At 40.1% G+C, this 24,613-nt stretch overlaps 2 protein-coding genes across 3 annotated transcripts in view; one reads left to right on the plus strand and one right to left on the minus strand.

Annotated features, from left to right (window-relative positions):
* The window catches only part of chsy3 (chondroitin sulfate synthase 3), a 53,263-nt gene extending 34,199 nt beyond the window's left edge, over positions 1–19,064 (minus strand). Inside the window, exons 1-3 of one of the 2 annotated variants that reach the window (XM_053644934.1) lie at positions 18,432–19,064; positions 17,274–18,324; positions 15,416–15,699 (exon numbers count right to left, since the gene is read on the minus strand). In XM_053644934.1, the coding sequence (XP_053500909.1) occupies positions 15,416–15,699; positions 17,274–17,871 (882 nt within the window). In that variant the 5' untranslated portion in view covers positions 17,872–18,324; positions 18,432–19,064. Of the gene's footprint in view, positions 1–15,415; positions 15,700–17,273; positions 18,325–18,427 lie in introns of both variants that reach the window. The other variant, XM_053644933.1, reaches the window with a different exon arrangement.
* Positions 19,065–19,801: 737 nt separating this feature from the next.
* The window catches only part of LOC128620195 (major intrinsically disordered NOTCH2-binding receptor 1-like), a 5,173-nt gene continuing 361 nt past the window's right edge, over positions 19,802–24,613 (plus strand). The window contains exons 1-3 of the mRNA XM_053644935.1: positions 19,802–21,390; positions 22,400–22,636; positions 23,787–24,613. The exon at positions 23,787–24,613 is cut by the window's right edge and continues 361 nt beyond it. Of these exons, the coding sequence (XP_053500910.1) occupies positions 21,244–21,390; positions 22,400–22,636; positions 23,787–23,978 (576 nt within the window). The 5' untranslated portion in view covers positions 19,802–21,243 and the 3' untranslated portion in view covers positions 23,979–24,613. The remainder of the gene's footprint in view (positions 21,391–22,399; positions 22,637–23,786) is intronic.

Genomic DNA, 24,613 nt, shown 5'->3' on the forward strand with positions numbered 1-24,613 from the left:
AGCAAGGCTTATGCCAGTTTGGCCTTGCTGCAAATCAAGGTAACTCCACCCTTAAAGCTGAAGGCTGGGGACACAATGTTTATCATTTCCACCATCGACCACTTTTACGGCAAAGTGCTGCACAGCGATTCAAAACTTCAACAGCCCGCCAAAAAAACCCCTACAGAATTACTTCCAAGGCTGTGAACTAAGCACGTTAGTAGCGCTGTCCTCAGAGCGTGCAGCATTTTTATGATAGTGCTTAAACGCTGCATGCAGGTGGACTGAGAAAGGTTGACACTGGGCAAGGCAATAAATAAAACATAAGCGAAAGTCATACATATGGATTAATGCAAAGCTCCAAGCCTGCCTTCAGCACATCACCCTAGAGAGAGCGAGAGAGAGAGAGAGAGAGAGAGAGAGAGAGAGAGACAGAGAGGAGCTGAATCTAAAGTAACACGAAGATATCATTGTCATTCAGCTTCACTGTGCACTGACACACACGTCAGTATATATATATTTCTCTATGTAGTACTGCCATGATATCAACAACAACAACAAAAAACCAGGACCAAAAAGATAAAAACAAGATATTCCTGGAGAAATAGAAATGCCATTAGTTTCATAGTTAGAGCACTCGCATCTACGTGAGAGTGAGCTCCTATCGGGCTTCTCCAGCAATGTGTTGCTATGGCAAGGGAAGCAATTCATCTGGGCTGATGTGAAGCCAGAGTGTGTGTGTGTGTGTGTGTGTGTGTGTGTGTGTGTGTGTGTGTGTGGGTGTGTGTGTGAGAGAGAGAGAAAGACATAGAGAGTGAGAGAGAGAGAGAGAGAGAGAGAGAGAGAGAAAGTGTGGAATGGGCGAAGTCAGCACAGCTCCCACATACAGGCCAGGCTCTGTCACAGTAGCTGTGGTGCAGGGAGCCACGTTTGCAAACAGAGAATGTGAATCAATACACACCAGTCAGATCCACAGCTGGCAGCAGCAAACACAGACATACCAAAGTCAATGCGGTAAGAATGAGTAAAAATAGACTCAGGAGTAGTGGAGGGTTCATTAGTATCCAATGTGTCAACGGCATATTGAAAGTTGTGTAGAGAACTGATTTTGAGTGCGTATGTGTGTGCGTGTGTGTGTGCGGAACTGATTTTGAGTGCGTATGTGTGTGCGTGTGTGTGTGTGTGTGCGTGTGTGTGTGTGTGTGTGTGTGCGTGTGTGCTCGCGTGTGTGTGTGTGTGTGTTTGCGCATGTGTGTGCTGGTACCTCAAAGCAAAATCATGAACTAAAACGTGGTAAACTCCCCATGGTGTCCTTTTTATTCATGCTGGAAAAGAAAATACAAGATTTATTTGGTTTTTTTTTTTTTTTAACAAATGTATTTTTCATGAAGCGTTTTACTATGTAAAGTGATGCATAAGTAACAAGAAACTAGCATTCATTTAGCACAACCCTTAGACGTCTTAGCAGAGCATGAAATATATGATACTCGGATAAATATTATCGCTAAGGCACCTGGGGTTTTAGTGTTACAAATCAAAGTGGTGAATTAATTCTGGTGACAAATATGTATCAAATATATTCGGTTTGAAGCCGAGTCCCTGAGTGTATGCTGTACGGTATATAGCAGCCATAATGTGACAAGTGTATTCATCGAAGGTTCTTGAACACACATGCACTCACCAGCCACTTTAAAAATAATAGCTGTACACCTGCTCATGCATGCGGTTATCTAATCCGCCAATCGTGTGGCAGAAGCACGACGCATACTGCGCTTATTAACTGTTTAAACAATCAATCTAACAGGGCACACCTAGGCGACGTGTTCCAATATTTTTGATCGCTTGAAAAATGGGTGGCTTCACACAAAAAGTGGCATGTTTTAAGTTGTTTAACACATCTAGGTGTGTTAAAGGCCCAGTGGTGTCGGATAACAACGGTTAAGGATCTGAGTTACTGATCAGAAGGTCGGGGGTTCAAACCCCAGCACCACCAAGCTGCTGCTTTTGGGCCCTTGAGCAAGGCCCTTAACCAACTTCCTAACAAGCTGGGATATTTGAAGAAAATAATTTCACTGTGCTGTAATGTATATGTGACAAATAAAGGATTCTTCTTCTTCAAATGTCTTCAGTACATAGCAAAAACAAAAGAACTGGCATTGGCATTCCAATACTTTTGAAGGAGACTGTATATACACATACATACAGCCACGCTGAGCCACGTAAAAGGCACACCATGGAGGAGACTGTATATACACATACATACAGCCATGCTGTAAATGCATACCATGGAGACATGGAGGGTAAAGGCATACCATGGAGGACATGGAGGGTAAAGGCATACCATGGAGGACATGGAGGAGACTGTATATAAACATACATACAGCCACGCTGTACCACGTAAATGCATACCATGCTTTCTCACAGCAGCCATCTGTCAGGGCTGTCAGCACAGCCATGCTAACACACTGGACCTTTCTATGTCTCACAACAAGTTCTCAGCTTCGAGCACAGGAACTCCAGTATACATGCCCATGTAATGATCTTCTGCACATATTTACACAACACTACACTGCACCGCACCGCACCACCATCCACTGAGAATTCTACCTCACATATTGGCAAACTGTAAAGCATTATAAACACAGAACTGGCTTGATAGTTTCAGCCCTGATAAATATTGTGTATGTAATTTGTGAACTAGTTATGTGCTTCCGTGGTACACGGTACTAAATGTGCTGAGAGCCCTGTACATGGCACATTTCTCTGGAAGACAGATTACTCTGACTCTGTTCAGTGCTCCTCTAATGGGGCAAATGAGTTGCACATTAGCCTGGAAGCTCTCAGCATTTCTGAAATGGTAGGCAGTGAGGCTTTACCACTTGTACTACGTATATGAACTCAAATACTGACTAACCGATAAAACTCGGGTACTATTGCCTGTATTAAGAGAGCAGTTCAATCGCACACAAGGACATCTGCACTATTAAGCCATATGGGAGGCACATGCTGGCACAATGTCAGCTTTTTTAACTACAACAGGGAGCATCGTGACTTTACTGAGGTAACCGGTGATGGTATTGATGGCTCATAACAGCAGATATTCAGCTTTCTGAAACAGCTACGCAGAGCAATCAAAATGGCTTTAACTGGGCTATTTTTTTTTTTTTTATACTGGATTTTAATCTTTTACCCAGTTTAATCGTCTTCATTCCTCTAGGCTCCCAGCAGCTGGCTTATGAAATAGTCCATTTCCTATTAAATGGCAACAGTCGCATAATCACACCAGAACGCACATATAAGCGCAGCTTTAACTTTGGATTTGGGAAGTGCACTGGGCTACACGTGTGCACTTAATCAGCTTCTAAACCTTCGTTTTCAGCCTGCGAGAAAAGCACTTGAAAGGAAGCAGAAGGAGCCCGTAAAGACCTTGAGGTCCAACACTTGACATGTGGACATGAAGCTCCAGCATCCTGGCGTGTATATCTGGCTCTCATTTAAGGGCAGATGGCAAGATTAGCACTTTCAGTGCCATTCCAGAGGGGAGGTGGGTGGAAAAAGGATTCGCTCAGATCGCTCCTTTTTTCTCAATCGTTATGACACGTTTCACTGAACGGAAAAAAAAAGTCGATGCTCTGAAAGCAATTACCACATCCATCAAGGAACACCTTATTTGGACAGAAAGGTGTAATTTGACTGCAAAATGCAATGCTGCTTCCTTCACGTGTTGTGTTTGGCTAACAAGATGTGTTTATTCTGTAAATTGTATTGAACATATACAATGTATTTTGCATAATTATTAAACTTGCTTTGGGGAAATGTGTTATGTCAGCTAAAAAAAAATCCCTGTAATATTGCATTGCTGCTTGTTTAATCCTAGGCTGACATGACAGCAATACGGTGCTAATGCAGTCCATTTCCACGTCTTTCTCAGTTCATGAATGGCGCTTGCTGACTAAAGTACCTTGAAAGCAATCCTCACGGTTTTGAAGATCTAATTACAGAACAGCATTAAATGACCAGAGGACACATCATCGCATTATTAGGCATGCATTTGCTGTTTTGAATTGGCCATCTGGTAAAACCTGGCACCTTGTTCTTAGATGAAAGGTACTGTGCCTTTTTGATTTTCTTTATTTAGTTTTTTTGTTTTTTCATGATTGCAAATCTGTCGTACCAGATGTGGACAAATCACTAGCCCACGCTCCTGGGCAAACAGATTTCATGTCAGAGCTATTAGCTTTTAATTAGTAGATGCCTGATCAAACTGAAGGTTCAAAAATCTGGAAAAAAAAAAACCCTACTCTTTATTGACTTTTACAATGATGACTTTTGAAAAGTTTTAATTTGCTATGTATACTATTTGGTAAAACGCTTATGTCTCTGTATGCTGTAGCATTGCAATTTCCCTTCGCTTTAGCTAAGAGGCCCAACCCTGTTCCAGCATGGCAGTGCACAAATTGAGGTTTATCAAGACATGTTTTGTTAAGGTTAAACTGGAAGAACTCAAGTAGCCTGCACAGAACCCCGCTGAACACCTTTGAGATGAACTGGTACGCCATCTATGAGCCAGGTCTCCTCACCCGCCATCAGTGTCTGACCTCAGTAATGCTCTTGTGGCTGAATTAGCACAAATTCCCACAGCCACGCTCCAAAATCTAGTGAAAAGCCTTCCCAATAGAGTAGAGCTAATTCTAACAGCAAAACAGGACTAAATCTGGAATGGGATGTTCAAAAAGTACATATAGGTGTAATGGTCAGGTTTCCACAAACTTCTAGCCTCATAGCGTAGCTATGTTTAAATGTAACGTGTTTCACAGTGGTGTGATGCTCCTCTGTGCTGTAACTATTAGTGAACTATTGGTTCTGAAACCCACCACCTGCTGCACTATGCACATCAGCCAAGGCATGATCTGGTTGATGATGAACTATGTTTACTTAATGGATTAATCAGTATGCACAGACAACAGACCATCGTTTCAGAATCAGAATGCACACAGATACCTGGGAGGAAAAAATGACAAAAATCAAGCAAAAATAAACTGCAGGGTTGTCATATATGTAACTGTGCTGCTAGTACCAGGCACAATAACTTTGCAGTTAAACATGGCATAATGTAAATGTGGCACATGACCATATACTCATCTGTTTCCAGTAATCTGTATTAATGCACTTAACTACCTAGCTAATTTTCCATAAGTTATCACATTACATCAGATACCACTTTTTAGCCTGGTCAATTAAGATTGCAGGCAGCTAAAACATAGAACCTGCAGCACACTGGGGCTTTGACTTTAACAAAATGTCATATGTAGTTCAAAAAGGGTCACAAGCATTGCATTCTATTCGGTAAACCACAAACTGCACCAAGATCCATCCATTTTTTATGTGGAGGGGAACCTGAAGCCTGTCCCAGGGAGCATGGGGCACAAGGCGCAGGGTACAGCCTGGATGGGGTGCCAATCCATTGCCGGGCTCAATCACATATACATTCACACACTATGGACACTTTAGACAAGCCAATCAGCCTACCATGCATGTCTTTGGACTGGGGAAGGAAACCGGAGTACCCGGAGGAAACACAGGGAGAACATGCACACACAGGACTGTGGTTGGAATCGAACCCCCAAAGGTGGAGGGAAACCCTGTGAGGCAAACCCTGTGAGGCAAACCCTGTGAGGCAAACCCTGTGAGGCAAACCCTGTGAGGCAAACCCTGTGAGGCACACGTGCTAACCACTAAGCCACCGTGCACCCCACATTTACTTTAAAAAGCAAATTACTTCAAATCTACGCATAATCAACTACTGATATGCAGAAATAAGCAGAACTGCTTTCAGACCAATCTTAGCTGTCCTTTTCTGAGGTTTATTGCCAATCAGAGACATTTCCTCCACTAGCCATTTCCACAGAGTGGGCAGTGACTAAGCACTGACAAACTATTCTCACTTCATAATCACACAACAACCATTCAAAATAATGACAGCCCTTGTTTGAGTATTCCCTTCTAACAACTGAGCACAGCTTTTAGCAGTTCGACCCAACAAACACAAACACAGTCTTAAGCCCAGCTGTGATGAATAGTGGAGACAGGTGATGCTCATTCATTTTATCCCAATGATGGCCAAACAAAGGAGAATAAAATTCAGGAAAAAGATAAGCTTTGCCTGGATTCCTATTTGCTATATTTAGTATCATAAAAATATTGACATAAAAATAAACACCATGACAGTATAATCTGGCAGAAATGAAACAGAAAAGCTCTGAAGCAAGACTAACTGCTCTAATGACCACTTTCACTGTTTTCACTCACTTTAGCATTTCAACAGAGTAAAATGTCACTATTATTTACACTTGAGTGGAAATAAACTTTTAGGGGTCTACCACCACTGTCTACCAATTTTTATATGCGGTCCACTTTATAGCTGACCAAAAGTAATTGGACAATTGGCTGCTCAGCTGTCCCCGACTAGGTGCGTGTTATTTTCTCATTATTTCAGTTACAAGTAAGCAGAAAAAAAGGTTTAGAACTGATTTCAAGTGTGGCATATGAATTTACAATCTGCTGCCGTTAACTCTCAATATGAAATCCAAAGAGCTCATTGCCATTGAAGCAAGCCATCGTTCGCCTGAAAAACAAACCCATATTACAGATAGCAAAAAAATTACGTGTGCCCAAATCAATCATCTGATGCATTATTAAAAAGAAAGAGCACAGTGGTGAGTTCAGGAACAATGAAAGGCTAGGAAGAACACAGAAAACACAGTGGTGAATAACAGAAGAATTCTTTCTCTGGTGAGAGAGTACCCTTCAGAAGAAGAAAGATTCTTCAGAAGAAAAAAAAACCCCTTCACAACAGTTAGCTAGATCAAGAACATCCTCCAGGATGTAGGTGTATCTGTGTCAAAGTCAACAATCAAGGTGTTAACCACTGGTAAGCCTCAACAACAGGAAGACCAGATTAAAGTTTGCCAAAACAACTAAAAAAAAATAAAAAAAGAAAGAAAGAAAGAAAGAAAAAAAAAGATGGGAAAAGAAGAGTACTGGTTCCTTGTATTGACTGATGATATGAAAGCTGACAAAAGCAGCAGGACGAAAAGCAGCATCTGGTGATAGCTATGGGTTGCAGACTTCAGGCACTCATTGACTGCAACCAAGTATTAAAAATGACAATTTAATTTATAATTACTTTTTCTTGCCTAAAAAAGAGGAACCGTGTATATATATATATATATATATATATATATATATATATATATATATATATATATATATATATATATAAGTGCTGTAATTCCTATATTGTTCATTTGATTTGGATCTAAATATGCTCAAATTAAAGCTGAAAGTCTACACTATGAGCTCACATATATTATATAATTTCAACTCCAATATCCTGTGGTCGACAGTTAAAAGAACAGTAACTTTTTCAATGTTCAAATATTAGTGTGCCTGACTGTATATACAGTACTCCAGCGTCATTCACATACCTATGGTCACTTTCTGCCTTGTGAAATTTCAGTGTTTCTTCAAAATACTCTGTGTATAGAAGTGTACTATGTAGGGAATGAAAAAATGGCAAGCCGTTATAGAAATATAATCCATGCTGTGGTGGTTTATAGTTATGCTTATACATTTATAGTTTTATACATGTTTATTATGTTAGTTACTTCTACATTTATAGTTATAGAGAAATAAGTTAGTTCCTGTTATGATTTACAATATAGCAGCTATAACAGGAGTTTCCTGACTAGCCTCTCTGTTCTTCTCTTAAGAACATAAAATTAATTAATAAGACATAAAACACAGCTTGTCATATTACCATATTATACTGCACTTAATCATATAATCTGTTCAGTGATGAAAGGAAAGGTTTCATATGGCATAAATTGACAGCCACGTTGAATTCAATGTGTTTTTATTTATTTTTATACATTTCAAATTGGAATGAAAGAATGAAAACTGAATTGTTAATGCAAACATATAATCATAACCTCCTAGGCCACAGTGCCATATATTGTTATAATTGAAAAAAATTCATTTCATTTAAACAACACCGTTTCTTCCTGTTTGCAACTGCACATTCAACAATGGAGTCCTAGTTTATTGACTATTTCTTAACCTAGGGCTGAGGGAGTGGAAAGTTTGTGTACAAGTTTTGCAATTGTTTCTGCCCTGTTTCTGTGGTATACTGCATCAAAAAGATGTGGCATTGCTGTGTCTAGTTTAACCAAGGCAGTGATATAACATTTATCAAATCTATGCAACTGGGTGTAATAAGTAGTGATGTTACACAAAATTTAAACTGTTAGTCCCCTTCACATACACCTGCCAAGTAAGCTTATTTCTAAAGCACTCTAGAGAGGTCTTAGTGTGCACATTTTTACTTATTTCCATGTTAAATATATGTTTCGTTTGCCTTTTTAAGGAAAGGCAAGATGAAGTCTGCGTCAGCACGTTGCAAAATCTAGCAACTGGGATGTTTTCGTCCTGGTAGCGCGATCATATTTCTTCTTATAACATGGACGTTTGTGCAAATCTACCACTTGAACATTCAATAGCGTATTATGTAGTATTATTTGAGTCGAGTCAATTCAAATGTATTTGTATAGCCCTTTAAATGGTAGGTAATCAGGCATTATCACAAAAGCAGCTTTACAGAAAATTGAATGTTGCAATGGCAAGAAAAGCATCACTAAGATGGAATAAGGACAAAACCTTGAGAGGAAACAGGTGTATAGCAGTTAAGCTATTTCCATGTAATGATGTACAGTTAGATTACTAACCAATCTGGCCATTAAAATTGTGTTGCCTTTGTATATTATGCATTCCTGAGCCTCAGTCTGAGGACCTTGCCTAACTTCCTGATCGCAATCTTACAAATGCCATCAGTTGAACGGATATTCTCCAGTATGAAGCAAAACCTTTCACAAACATGATGTGCACACTCTTGTTTTCCATGTACAGCCAGCACTCTGCGTCACAAATTGGTCAGTTAGTCTGGAAACTATGAAACTTGTAGGAGTGAGTACAGGCAAATTGTTGTTCTTGTGATCACACACCCCCAGACTCAGTGCAGCTCAATACAAAGTCAGCAGAATCAGTATTATAGAATTATCCCTGTCGCCTGGGTTACAGTGCTAAAATTGTGGTCCAATTTAAAGGCTTGAATAATGCTTCAGGAGCACTGCCGAGCAGTACAGCACAGACGGCCCAGTGCAACAAAGCGAGTTAAATCATTATGTCCCTGAATACAAAGAATGAAGATGTTGCCTACAAATGCAAATCAGCCCTCAAATACAGACGTCGGTCCGATTTAGGAGAGTTATTTCTGCAGAAAACACGATGATATTACTCTAAATCTTCTGTAGTGCTATAAATTATCAATCAATGACATATACTCTGTGAAGTGTCTCAAGGATAACTTGATTTCCTACGGTAAGTCTTGATCAGGAGAGATGATGGCAGAAACATCACAAAGCTCAGTGAATTTATCAACCCATCTTTGCAATGTGCCATATCATTTTCTGTAAAAAACTTAGAAACGCACCAGAAAATTCCATTTTAATAAGTGCTTCATAAATCTATAGCTATAGTCATGTACTGTGGTTTGATACAAATGCAGCTCGATACAGTACATCAATATAGTGATAACGTTCTGCATTATTATTGTTATTATTATTATTATTATTATTATGCTGGAATGTATATTGAGGTGCTATTTTTGATGTTTAAATGCATTAGTAAGTACGAGATATATATGAATATATTAGTTGGAATGAACAGAGAATGTGTTCTAATCAGATACAAATAGGAAGCGCACTATTCAGGTGTTTTTGTTGATTTGATTTTTTTTAAAGCTTGCCAGAAAGGTTCACAGGGCATCTTGTTGAGACTAAAAGTGTGCATCAGGACTGGAATATCATGAAACAGAGGTTTTTACTTTCATGCGAGAGCTCAGATATGAAGCTTGCCTGACATAGACCATGTTACACGATGCACTTACATCAATTATATTTTATCCCATGTGTCAGATGGCAGAGTAGGTTGCGGGTGCAGGTTAAAATGCTTTATTTTACAACTGGCAGACATATCCAAAACACAAGGCAAGGTCGTAATGTAAACGTGATCACAAGCAAGGATCAACAAACAGACTGTCATAGTAGACAGGACTAGAATCAGGAACCAGGAAAAGAGTCAAAGATCAAAACCAGAAAAGCAATAACAATGAGAAGGCTCGGTATGTCAGGAGGACAAGTTACACTGAGCACCAGGTAAGTGTAAACATAGGGTATGTCTCAACCAGCTCCCTACATCAGTAGGTAGTATATCAGTATATGGTGTACATGAGTTAGGGCACTGGAAAGGACACTGGGACTTTGATAACTGAATTTCCAGCAACATGACTACGTACTCATGTGGTAAAACGTCACCAAAATTAAATACTTACAAATATTTATTTTCTGTCATAATAGGTCAAGCAGGGTCATACAGAAGATAGTGAATTTTATTATTATTTTTTAAATCGTTAAACACTTAAAAGTCATTAGGCTCAAACAAACCGTATATAGAGGGTTGTCAAATAAAAAGTTAAAATCGATAATGTAAGCAATCATCTGAGAGCTACAACAACGATAACAAGCTACTTACATTTGTAGCCCGAAGTTGGCTGAGAGTTCATCCTCCATTTTTTTCGAACTGAAAGGCTTCGGAAAACATGATGTCATTTCCAGTAAGGGAACATAGTGAACATCGATGCTCCTTGGGTTTTTTTACAGAGCAAACGTTCCGGTGCAATGGAAGGACTTTACAATTGAGACAGGCCTTAAAATGGCCGACTCCCTGCTCAAAGTCCCAGAACAAAAGGAATTTTTGTGGATTTGTAGGACTCTTGAAGGGATTGTGTTTCATGGGGGGGTTTTTTAGAGAAAATGTTTTTTGAGACCAACGTGAGATTGTTCTTTGCTCTGCACTATTGTGATTTGTATGCAGTTGGGTTTAAAAGCCAAACACAAAGATAAAGTTTGTTCCTTATTAACAGTGTTGGCCGAGGCTGACTAGCTTTACGTGAACAAGCAGAAAACCCTTAAAATCTCAGATGTAAAAGCAAACAATGCCCAAGGGCTCTTTTTACCGCAGTAGACTGCAAATGCTCTCACTATGAGTCACATTATTCTAGCAGCAAAAGTAGTTGCAGATTCTATTTGGGGAATATTTTAGATAGCTTGTATTTGTTGTGTAAGAGGTCAATATTCCCAATAAAATTGTATCAATTTTTAATTTGTGAATGGCTAAAATGAGGTCCCTTAAGTCACCATCATGTGCACTTATATGAAGTGGCAAAGCAGGGGAACAAATATGTGATTATATTAATAAGTATGCCAACACCACCATGACAGGCAATGAATTAAACATGCGCATGCATAGATACTCTAATTATTGTGGAGACTCGCTGAAATTCATCAGCGCTGCTGAAGAGCAGAAGGGTGTGATACCAGAGAGGGCTGAACCCAAACTGACTCCTGCTAGGAGGAAACTTGCAGGAATCTTCTTTAATCAATATGGATATGAGACCAGGGAAGCTGTTTCAGTTTGCAAAAGGGAGGATTAAACAATCTCTAAATAATACATGTAGTACATACAGTATGTTGGTAAAAACTCGCTTTACCCATGAATTCAATTTCTTTATTAATCTCTGGGAAACGTGGTTGGGAAATGTCCACGGATTTAGCTATTATATTTATTTAAATCCTACTAGCAGTAAACTAATGTGTCTTAGAGCACATGGTGTCTGAAATGAGATTTTACAGTAGATTGCTCTGAATGCAAGATATGCAGAACTGCACTAAAAGTGGTCCTTGTGAACTCTCCAGACTACAATAACTTGGGAAGTTATGAGATGCACGATGCAACTCCACTGAGGATCTTTAAATAAGTTACTGTGATGTTCTCTCTGCCACTCGAATAGTTTGCCTGCAGTTGTTTACTGTAAGATGGCTACGGTTGTTTCCTTCCATGGGAAAAGCTGCTAAACCGTACCGCAGCCTCGCTCTGTATTCAGGCCTACAAATCTCATAAATAATGAAGAGGCTGAGAAGGCGTTAAGATGGAGATAGCACACACCGACAGGCAGACTGCAAGGCCGCCTGGAGCACAATGCCCTTGATGACACCATGAATCCAACATGAGTTCAAAATAGCATGTTACCAACACACCTGTCTTCAACGGGCTGCCTTCAGGCCACTCCCCAGTCCAGTGAAACATCTGCCAACTTTCAAATAAAATCAATGTCTGCCTACTTTAACGGTAAATAATGAGGCACACAAATTTTATTTTGTGATTTAGATTTCCTGTGCTCCGCAAGACCAGTCGACTCCTCCTGAGCATGATGAATACTACTGTAAATGGTATTGGCTGTTAAATCAAGGAACTTCATGTTCTTAAATCTTTTCATTAAATTAAAACAGGTCTAAGTGATTGATATCCAAGACTATAACGACTCCAATAAGTAAGTGCAATTCCTCTTGTGCTCTTTTCTCCATTCACTGCTTTCTTTCATTCACTCATTCATTCATATTTAGTTACCATTTTATCCGTGTCAGTGTCGCGCTGGATCCAGGGTCTAATCCAGGAATACCGGGCTTAATGCCAGAACACATACAGTACTGTGCAAAAAGTCATGCAAAGAAATGCTGTAGAACAAAGATGCCTTCAAAAATAACGTAATTAAATGCTTCTCCATTTTAAAAAAATACTACAAAAAGCACTAGACAGTAATAAATGAAACAAAGGCAATATTTGGTGTGACGACCCTTTGCTTTAAAAAAAAAAAAAAAAAAGTAGTCTCGGATAGAATTAGTTCAGTTTATGAGCTGTAAGTTACGCTACGTTATGTTACAGCATTTGGCAGACGCCCTTATGCAGAGCGACTTACAATGATCTCATTTATAAAACTGAGTAGTTGAGGGTTAAGGGCCGTGCCCAAGGGCCTAACAGTGGCAGCTTGAACTCACGACCTTCCCATCAGAAGTCCAACATCTCAACTGCTCAGCTACCACTTCCACCAGTTTTAAGGTATGTTCACACACAGAGCTACTCGAAGCGACAATGCGACTGGAGACCGTTCATTTTCAATGAGATCTGGCGACTTCCGGTAACAGGCACGATGGCGACCACTGGCGACTGGATGTGGGCGTGTCCAGCGACGCGACAAAGTTTAGAAAAGTTCAACTTCATGCAAATTTGGACCGACTTGGTGCAGCAACTACCAATGGGAGTGAAGAAGAGTGAGTACACATCACCCATGGCCACCCGCGCTCATTAGCAGAAGCAGTGCCATTGTGGCAGTAGCCAATTAGCTTAGCTTTTTGCTGTCATTGTAAATGTTGTGCATAAAAAGCTTAACTTTTAAAAAAAATGCTGTGCTTAAAAAGCTTAGCTTTTTGCTGTCATCTGTCACTATCTTCAAAAAACAGCTAAAGACCCACCTCTTCCGTGTATACCTAACTAACCCCTAAAACGCCAACCCCACATTATCCTAAAAAACAAAACAAAAAAAACCCTACTCTGGCTTTTACACCTCAACTCTGTGCACTTTGCCTCTCTAGAACTCAATTAAAAATCTTGTATAGTAGCACTTGTATTGTTCTCCGCTTGATATTTCGCTTTGCTTGTATTTCCTCATTTGTAAGTCGCTTTGGATAAAAGCATCTGCTAAATGAATAAATGTAAATAAATGTAAATGTAGCTTAGCTTAGGATCTTAACGGGTTTAAAGCAAAAAATAAATTAATTAATTAAATGAATAAATAATAATGAAAAATTCACTTTTTGTTGCAACTGAGCAAAATCCCAGTGTAGCTCCTATCTTTGGTGAAGTGTCCGGCTTGTCGCTGCTTCGGCAGCCGGGAACGAGCAGCACTAACGAGCAGTGACTTCATAGTACAGCGGCTGGCGACTTGCAGCGATAAGATCGATGTATGTGTGAACGCAGCATCAGTGAGCATCACCATCCTGTAATTTTCCCTAGAGGACACCCACATGTATACAGGAAGAACACGAGAGACTCCACCCAGAGAGTAATCCAAGCTCAGGACTGAACCTGGAACCCTGGAGCTGTTAGTTGGCAATGCTACACTATATTCTAACAAATATTACTTTTGTCATTTGCTAGTTGTTTCTGGCGAACACATTCATTGTTAACAGCACCAGAAAAGACAACAGGATAATACGGTTGAATCACACTGAAACTGGCTCAGTTCTGCACGATTATTAAAACTGCATTATCAAAGTTTTTTTGGGTTAAAAATGAACAAAAATCAATTATTGAGCAAGTACATAAAAAAAAAAAACAGTGTTCAAAACTGTCTCCTTTCCTTACCCCGATTCGCAACAACAAGCTTATAATTATGATTTATCATTTGAGCTGTCGGGTCGGATTTCGCAGCAAACGTCAGTTTGACGTCATTTGTGTGGCCATTGACAGCACTAGGCCTTTGCGTGGTTATGTCACGTCCGTAAAAAGAAAGAAGAAGAGCCAGCTACTATATCGCGTGTGTGGGGGGCTGAGGATGTTTGTAGCTTGTCCTTACAAGAGTTGCTTAGAATTGAAACTTGTCATCTAGATGGCTGCTTTCAATCTGAATCATTCTAAACGCAGTCATCGTTGACATCTGGGATATCAGCGGTTGTCAAAACCAAGAAACCTCGAACTGCTGAGAGCCTGCAGTCAAAAAGGGAAAGCAACAGAGCCCGAGCTAAAGCCAGAATAAATATCGGCTTGGCTTTTGAGATTTGCCGAAAACTCTGGATTTGAAGTGGTTGAAGGTTGATGCAGAGAACTTTTCTTCTGTTGAACGGGTCAGCTAACATTAGCGCACTTGTTTGCTTGATTCAGCTAAGTATCGAGTTTATTTTTTTGCTATGGTCTATGGCAGGGGTGTCCAATCTTATCCGCAAAGGGCCAATGTGGGTGCAGGTTTTCATTCCAACCAAGCAGGAGCCACACCTGATTCCACCTGTTTATTAGCTATAAGAGAGAGAGCAATTCACCTCTACTCCAAGAAACCTTTATCCCCCAACACCTCTGTTGTCAAGTACTGGAGCTAATATACAACCCATACTTATACCACAAACCATCAGATTCATCCATGCAGAGCAGCAGAGCCGAAACACAACCCATGGGAAAAAAAACAACAACTCCACAAGTAACTTGCAGTTCTATGTTTCAAACAGAGATGGCAATAGAGAGGCAAAAGTTCAGTACTGCAGCTTTAATTATTAACCCTATAGTTTACACACAGTGTTGCACATACAAATAATTTTGGATCATTCTTGTTCAAGTAAAAATACAGGTAAAAACAGAAAACTTGTTATCACTTAGCAAATAAGGAGAAACATGTACATCTAAGCCTCCATGCCATGCACTAACACTGGCTTACCTCATATGACCAGACGCACTGGGTTCCCCCAAATCGCCGGACACAGCGGCCCACCTCTACATCCTCATGCGTCGTGTACATCTCCCTCAGACAGGTGCCGATGTGAGGCACCATCATGCGCAGCACCTCTCGGCTGAAGATCATGCCCGGGCCACCCATGCAAAAATTCTCTCCAGGCTCCAGTGCCAACTTGCCCAGTTCTTCTGTGGTGCCTAGACCTGTCTGTCCCAGATACAGAGGCTTACTGCTGTTGAGCGAGCGCAAGAAGAGCTCCAGCTTTTCACCTAAGACAGACGGACAGCGGAAAAATTACGAGAGGGAGTGGGGGTGGGCGACATTATTACATTTGGGTTTTCTTTAGGGTATGTAAACATTCACTGCTCAAGAAGAAAATTCACTGCTCAAGAGCTCTGAGAGACATCGTTCTTCTTTTATGAAACCAATATGTGATGGTTTTCCACCTCAGTGTTTATATGACAGGGTCAATAAAAGGAGCAGCACATTTCAGCTTGTACTGCTCCTTGCTTTCAGTGTTCATTCAATGGGAAATATAAAAGTTACACCTTACTTACAAACTGATATTACTGTTTCTTAGTTTAGGAAGATTTCTGTTAGTTTTTTATTAAAAGTGCCACCAATAAAAAATATATACGCCTTGAGAGAGAAAGCAAAGACTAAAATCCATCTATTGTCCTACACAGGGGTCACAGGGAAGCCTGGAGACTATCCCAGGGAACTCGGGACACACTGGACAGGATGCCAGCCATCGCAGACACAATTTAGAAAATGCCAATCAGTCTGCAAGGCACGTCTTTGGATTGAGGGAGGAAACTACCAAAGCACAGGGAGAACATGCAAGCTCCATGCACACAGGGCGGAGGCAGGGACCGAATACCCAACCACGGAGGTGCAAGGCGAACATGCTAACCACTAAGCCACCGTGTCCCCATGAGGACAAAAAGGTTAAAGTAGGTTAAATCACACTCACAAGCAAAAAGGATTAGCACAAATCTTCTTAAATTAAGAAACAAATCACCACAACTCTCACTGCCCATGACACAGAACACTTCTATTTACTATAGTAAAAGTATCAATATCGAAATGAAGAATAAAATCATCACTGATTAGACATGTTCACGGAAATACATTCTCGTACTATATAAAGACAGACGTAATGAGAAACCCAAATGATCCTCCTCTATCTAATACATGGCATTTTTCTCAAAGTCACCACAGGAATCAGCCTACTTCATTGTTTTGTAGGTCACAGTTCATTCATGCAAATATGACAAATAACTACATAATTACGCTGGAAACTTTATGCTTGAACCAATTCAATTAAACGAATGCACAAGGAACAGCTCCTCCCAAAGCTGTATAAAATCGCACAATGAGATTAGTCTATAATATACTGGTGATGTAGTTGAATGTCTTTTTTACAAAACATTACGGTGAACATAAATCCAAAAGAAAGTATTTTAACCAAGACATTCGTGGCTGTACATGTGCAATAATCATCAAAGTAATGCTGCCTTTTATTGCACTGCGTGAACAAAACACCAATTGGTTTCATGTCAGAAATTTGCCTGAAAGATGAGACTTGTACATTCCGCTTAGCCTCCCTTAATCATCTGTGCAAGCTTTCATGGATTTCCAATAGCTCACACTAAGATTTACACTTCACTCGACAGGAAATAGTGAAATATATCGCCTGTACCCATGGCAGCAGCTGGACATATTTCAAAGCTTGACCATTCATTAAAAGGCTTGGAAAGGAAGCTGCCATTCCGTAATTGCACACTTGGCACTAAAAGCACAGGGCAGACCACTTCCCAGAACCCCTGTCTGGCTTCTTCACCTCGGATGTAGACGTCATCGTCCGCCCTCATGAACCACTCGTATTTGTCCAGGTAGTGATCGTGCATGTACTTCAACATCATGAAGGACTTCTTCTGTGGTGGATACGAATCGTCAACGCCTGGCAGCGAGACCAACGGTAGCGGGAAAGGAAGTGGCACGGAGTCCGATCCGTGGCTCGAGAAGAACTCCACCTTTCCTGGGACGCTCGGCGCCCATGTCTTATATGCGGCCACTGCTCTTGAGTCCAGATACTTTTTGGCAGTCATGACTCCAACGTAGAGGAAGTGTCTGGGATGGGGAATGGGTCGTCCATGGCTTGGCTTGTCCACACTTTGGTCCTCATCCTCCTCTTCGTAGCTTCTGGAGGATGCTTTGCGCTGGCTGTCGGGCCAGGCGTCGCTTGTTATGGGCGTTCTTACTATTTCGGAAACTTTACCCAGACTGTACGGTGAGCACATGGAGGTCTTTTTGAGCTCAGTGACCCGGGGCACCAGGAGCCATGATGCTGCAGTGAACCCGAGCAAAAGCCCGACCATAACATTCGTCCACGCTTTTCTAGACCTCAATGCCATGATCAGATCAGCACAGGTGATCATTTAAGAGGAAACAGATACTAAAGGTTTGCTGGATTGAGTGAAATACCCGGGGAGCACTGCAATGCAATAACACAGTGTGTTTAAGTACTGTACGACCTCAAGCACGTAAATGCGACCTTTCACGCGTCCGGACATCCTCAAGACGGAGCAAAACCAGCGAGTGTCCCTCAACTCCAGTCGGCCAACACTTCCCTTCTGGGGGACGTTTCTATTATATTAACATAATAGTGTAGTTCCTTAGAGGCAATCCCTCCGTTAACGTGAAGTGTCCTGCTCGACACAGAGACTTGTCCAATCCGTTACAATGACAACCAACGCAGTGTAAACTCTTCATCGTCTCAGCAGACAATCACGCTTCTGTTTCCAGAAAGGTTGCCGTTTCTTACGAACTCCACGCTTTTTTTCCTTTCCCCGAAGACTTCTCAACTGCCATAGTGATGATCTCAAAGCTCCCTTGGAGAGAGAAAAAATATATATATATATAAATATATATTCAAGGCAGTTTCACACTTCACCTCTAGTTAGTTAAATGACTACAGCAGTCTGATTCTGCTACCTACGCTACTGCGTCCTCGCCATGTTGTTTACTATTTAGCAAGCTAAACAACTTCGCTCGGTTTTTCCGACTTCGACACTTTTCCGTCAGCTTCGTCCGACTGCAGCAGCTTGAACATGAGCCCGGCTGTGAAAGTAAAGCGAGTTTTCTCTCTTTCTCTCTCTCTCTCTCTCTCTCTCGCTCTCTCTTCGCTCGCCTGTCACTGGGCGGAGCGTCCTCCCAAAAATAACGGGCAGCTTCAGGGAAATCTCATGGAGCGCACCACATCATATATGCCGTCGTGCTAACGCTTTAGCGGTGTCATTTGGTTACACAGAGAAGAATAATCATCCATATAGCGCCTTTCTCGCACACAGGGTGGTGTTATGTTATGACAAATTATGTAAAGAAGAGTGAACACGATATATGAATGACCGAAAAGAAAGAGAGCTTCTTTTATTTCCTGTCAGATTTTACCTGACGCCTTTTGAGCCACGCCCTCGTTTCCTGTACTTCATGGATTGAAGTGCGTTTGGGCGACAGAGTTTACCTCAGGAGCTCATGAGAGCTCCTTTTGTCCAGCTTGAGAGTATAAATGTATTTGAACTCCCAAGCAATTCGAGAATTTTGTCTCAAATTTCCCCCTTCCAACACGTTTAGTAACCTCCACCCTCTGTACAAAGGCTTTTCAGTTTGCCTTTAAGGTGTACTGTGTAAGACCAAATTAAACATAGGGTTTCCTGTATGCTGAAAAATTCGTTTGTCTGACCAGCTACCAGATGACAAAACACAAGATGGAAGACTGTTGCCAGTTATTTCAGCTTACTTATTATTTGACTAAATTGAGCAAAAATGCTTGAGATTTTGTAATTGCCTTGCTGTTGTGTTTCCTTTGAACGAGCACTTACCAGATGATAAAGATGTTCTAAGAGTTTGATTTCTCAAAAAGTGCTCTGTGTATAATCTTGCAACAGAGGGTTTGTCTTTTAGAAAAGGTTTCATGTGGAACCCCTTTAGAAAGATAGAGCCACAGACCATTCAAAGAATCCATACTTTTTTTTTTTTATACATATTGTGGGGCATGGTGCCTTAGTGATCAGCACTGTTGCTTCGCACTTCCAGGGTTAGGGGTTTGAATCCCACCTTTGTGCGTGGAGTTTGCATGTTCTCCCCATGCGTCAGGCGGTCTCTCTAGGTACTCCGGTATCCTCGCCTAGGCCATAGACATGCGTTTTAGGCTGATTGGCATTTCCAAATTGTCCATTGTGTGTGAATGTGCTTGTGATTGTGCCCTGCAGTGGGTTGACACCCCATCCAGGGTGTCCCCTGCCTTGTGTCTTGTGTCCCCTGGGAGAGGCTCCAGGCTCCACCGTGACCCAGTGTAGGATAAGCGGTACAGAAAATGGATGGATGGACATATTACTTTCAGGTTTCACAACACATGCACATGATCCACAAAAATTTTTTGCTTTCCCTCCCTTTTGAAGCTGTTAAAGCTCTGTACTCTTCTCTCACAATCTAAGATGTACCACATGCTGTTCAATGATCGGAAACATGACGTCACTGTGGGAGGAATAGTGGAAGTGATTTCCCAGGGTCCCTAGGTAAAATGTGTTTCCAGAGAACCAGATTATCATTCTCATGAGATGAGAAAGAGGCTGAGAAACCGAGGTCTTTACTTGCTACAGCACTGCGGAATTTAGTGCTTAATTTACTCTTACATACACAAAACAACTTGTGAAGGTAATTAGCTGAAGATTTAGAGTGGAAAGCTTGGGGTGTGACAATGCTGATATCTTAGTGAATTCTAGCATGTAGGCCTATATGACAGAAATTTGGTATCATAATCAACATTTAATACAGTTTTTTATTTTATTTTCAACGTTAAGCGCATGAGCACTCAGAATGTAATTAGGATCAGCCAAATTGGTTTTCAGGAGTTTATTATAAGCTCAAAGTAGTGGCAGATTGATGCTGGCAAATTTAACCCTGGATGTTTGAAAGCTAGCAGGTCCCAGTTAGTGTGGGGATGATGGAGATGTCCAGCTGGTCTGAATACAACATGCTGCTAAACAATTCTTCCTCTCTCCCTTCCTGTCTGTCTTATGTGACATCCAGACAGACTTTTTTGTGAGGTCACTCTCTGACCTACAGCACGTCACCTAAATCACCCAGGCCCTCTAGTGGTAAGAATCTCTGAGTTTAACTAACTGATCTCCGCAATCAACAGAATTAGTTGTGTTAGAGAGTGATGTTCAAGAATAAGTATAGATGTATTGTGTGCATAGCTAGAGACTCCTTAAGAAAGTGTAACCAGCAGACATCAAGTACCCAGTTAACTCAAATAGTTAACATTTCCTTGTTTTACCTTTTAACGGAGCTGAAATTTAAATTGCTTACACCAATTGTTGGGATTCATATTGACTTTAGAAAAAAATATTGTAATATTCTTAGAATATTACATAGAGAGATATACTGTACATTTTACTGATACGACAGTACCATGATTGCTAGGTATAATGCCCAAGAAACATCCTGGGCTAAGAGTCAAACTCTCTTAGCCATTCTCTGGGCATTCATATAACCACTAATATTTGTTTGAATGACACCATGGCTTGGAAATAAGGGAGAAAATGTGCATAGAGTACTGTTTGTGTTACATAGTCAACAGCTTATAGGTGTGAGTTTTCTCTTTTCCCCTCACATGGGTTCCTTAAACCACGCCATGGGTTAGATAGGGTTACACACACCTGCCACTGACACCTGCTTCTTCATTAATAAGTAATGAGTGCAATGAGCCTGAGTCAAGAGAGGTACATGTTAGCTGGGATATAAACATGGACATTACTGTTCTCCCCAACAATAATCACCCAGAGAAATTCCTCCAACTTGATGTAGGGATGCTACCAGCCACCCACGGGATGTTCCAGATAGGAGCAGCACTGTCTGGCCAAAGGCAGTGGCATAACAGAGTATACTCACAGGTATGGAAGCTCTCGTTAGCACCATGAGCAAAACATAAGGCTTGATTGTACAGAGGTGGATAATGGTGAAATTTGTGTTAATTTAAATGATTTTTATTTTATTTATTTAATTAATTTTTAATTTGTATTTTTTACAGTTGTTGGAAAAGTCATTGGTCACACTTTTGTCAGAAAGGTTTACTGAAAAACAACCATATGCATTTATACACATATATAGACCATTTTAAAAAAACAGACATTCTTGAATATTTAAAATGTATTTAAAATATCTTTAAGATTATGTTTAAAATATACCTAGATGTATATATGATCCTGTTTGACATTTGCAGGACTCAGTCTTTTGTTTTTGTACCTAAATGTTATTTTTCCATTGGTGTTCATTACCAAAAATATGTTCTTCTACTCGTCTTTGTACCTACGTTTTGATTTTTTTCACTAGTCTTTGTTACCTAAATTTTATTTTCCACTGCTCTTTGTACCTAAATAAAATTTTTCTTCTTATTGTGTTACTTACACTGTATTTCCCCACTAGTCTTTGTTCCTATGTTTTATTTTCCACTAGTCTTTGTACCGAAATTAGTTTTTCCAGTGATCTCAATTTTATGCGCATAAATAATGTGGGGTTTTACAGCATGCTTCTCACTATTCTGATATGAAATCTGTTTTTACACAAATCCCCCCATTGGTGCTGCGTCATATTCATATTTGAGCATTTAATGAAAGGGCATATTCTGTTTCCTATGTATAAACTTTATCCACAGTAAAACAATCAAGGTTCAGTCTGGAATTTCAGTCAGTCTCTATGCATATTGCTGGATTATTATTAATGCTTTTATTATCATTATTAATATTTGAGGGATCATCCATTCTTGTTTGTAGTGCATATATTATTCATCATATTCATTACCATCATCCATTGTCATCATTATCTATTCAACACAAGTATATGTTTGACATATTCATTGGCTTCATGCTTAAGGTCCATTCTGTATTCTTCCTTCAGGGAGAGCGTAGAGTAAAGAAGGAGGCAGAAAGACCATCATCACTAGAGGGCAGGCCTGACTTCAGAGACAATGAACTGGAACAACACATCACACCACTCACTCTGAAACCAAAGATCAAGCAAAACCCACTCTATGTAGACCTAAGGACTGCTGACATGGACGAGAACCAGAGATATAAACCATCCTGGACCATTGAGGACTATGACCGACATTCTTTGCATGGCAACCTAGCCAGTTATCAGGTACAGACTGGTATTACTTGTGTTGTCACTCAAAAAATAGTACTGAATAAGAGATAGATGAAAACTAATGTTTGTAATTATCAATTGTCTACTCACATAGTTATTCTCACAAGTATAAATGTCAGAACATTGAATAGCATAGCACTCAACCAATACAGGAATATACAGTATTAGTGCAGTTGAAATTAGTATATCAGAATTAAATCACAGTTATTCAGATGTATAGTGAGATATTACATATTACACCCTTAAACCATCTGGGAACCATCTATGGATCCAGACTAGCATCGCCCACTCTGGAGCCGATCTCGGAAACACTGGATGGGATGCCAGTCCATCACAGGATACCATTTACAATACACACAGACTCTCATAACTACATAACTACTTAATTATTAAATTAAGTTCACTAAATTATTTATAGTAATTACGGAATCAACTTCTGAATCAATACTACTTCTGATTCAACTACTGAATCAATTACTGAATGTCATTTCTGAATACTGATTTAGGATGTCTATCTGAATATTAACCCAAGAGTTTAAGGGATAATAACGGGAAATGTTTGAGCGAGAACAATTAATCATACCACTTTTTAACATTTAACTAGTCTTAATATCTCAAGGCAAAGCAACTGACTCAACAAAACAAAATTCCCCAGCTATGTAGATGAATTACTGTGTATGAGTAAAAATTGAAGATACAGAGGGGCATGGTGGTAAAGCAGGTAGCATTGCCACCTCACACCTCCAGGGTCCCCAGTTTGATCCTGACTTCAGGTAACATGTTCACATGTTCTCCTGGGTTTCCTCTGGGTTCTCTCAAAACATACTGGCAGGTGGATTGGTGGCTCGCAACTGCCCCTATTTGTGAATGTGTGTATGTATGTGTGTGTGTGTGTGTGTGTGCATGTGTGCATGCATGGTGCCCAGTGATGGACTAGCAGGGTAATGTGATTACTGAAGATGAATGAATGAACAAATGAATGAAATTTTAGGTGCCATATGAGCCATCCTCTGTACCTAGTAGTAACTAGATTGACCCATCTGTTTAGAATTATTAAAATATGCTCTGTGTAACAGTTGTGTTCAATGTTGCAGAATACTTCTTTAGAACGTGCCCCTGCCTGATGATTTCTCTTGTCTCATAGGAAGATCCTAGGAAATTGAATTTTTGGCTGGAGGATCTCTACACCCCAGGCTTTGACTCCCTGCTGAAAAAGAAGGAAGCAGAACTTAAAAGGAACAAAATATGCAGAATACTGACTTCAGTCATTCTCTCAGTTTGCGCAGTTGTGATCGTTATCACTGTGCCAATTGTAGTGACACATAAAAAAAACTGATTTCGAAAATGAAAGCAAGAAGACAGACTTTTAATTTACCCCATGGTTCAGCAGATTAGCAATGTCTTTTGTCTGTAAGCACAAGCTATTACTGTTTATTTTATTGCTCTTAGGACTGTTATTACTGTTAGGCCTGATTGAGGATTCGCTATTGTGTTATGTAAATATTGCATGAGTTTAAACAAGAGTTTGCTCAAGGCCTTATTTAAAGAAACACAATATACAGTAGTGACACTATAAGGAATAATAGCACCACCAAGTGACCAGAAACCATGTGCAAACCTGACACAATGTACATACATTTATTACAAGTTAATTATTGGTTATAATGTCTGCTATTTTATTGTAAAGCATTGTATTATAAAAATAATAAAATGGGGGAAAAAAGGAGATTAGATTAACCTTAAATGGAAAGTCTTAAAAATACTACACCTTTTTCAATTTCATTGCATTTGCTCTGGGGAAAAAGACACAAATGTGGACCTATCACAAAAAAAGAGCAGCTATAATGATGGTGACTGGGTGAGCTATAGGTTTTAGTCTAATAGAATTCTGGATGTTTATGCAAGAAAAATATAAATAATTTAGACTTCTAACTCATTGATTAAAATACATTATTAAGATTTATCTAAATA

The sequence above is a fragment of the Ictalurus furcatus genome, chromosome 16 (genome assembly GCF_023375685.1).
Source record: "Ictalurus furcatus strain D&B chromosome 16, Billie_1.0, whole genome shotgun sequence".
Taxonomy (NCBI): Eukaryota; Metazoa; Chordata; class Actinopteri; order Siluriformes; family Ictaluridae; genus Ictalurus; species Ictalurus furcatus.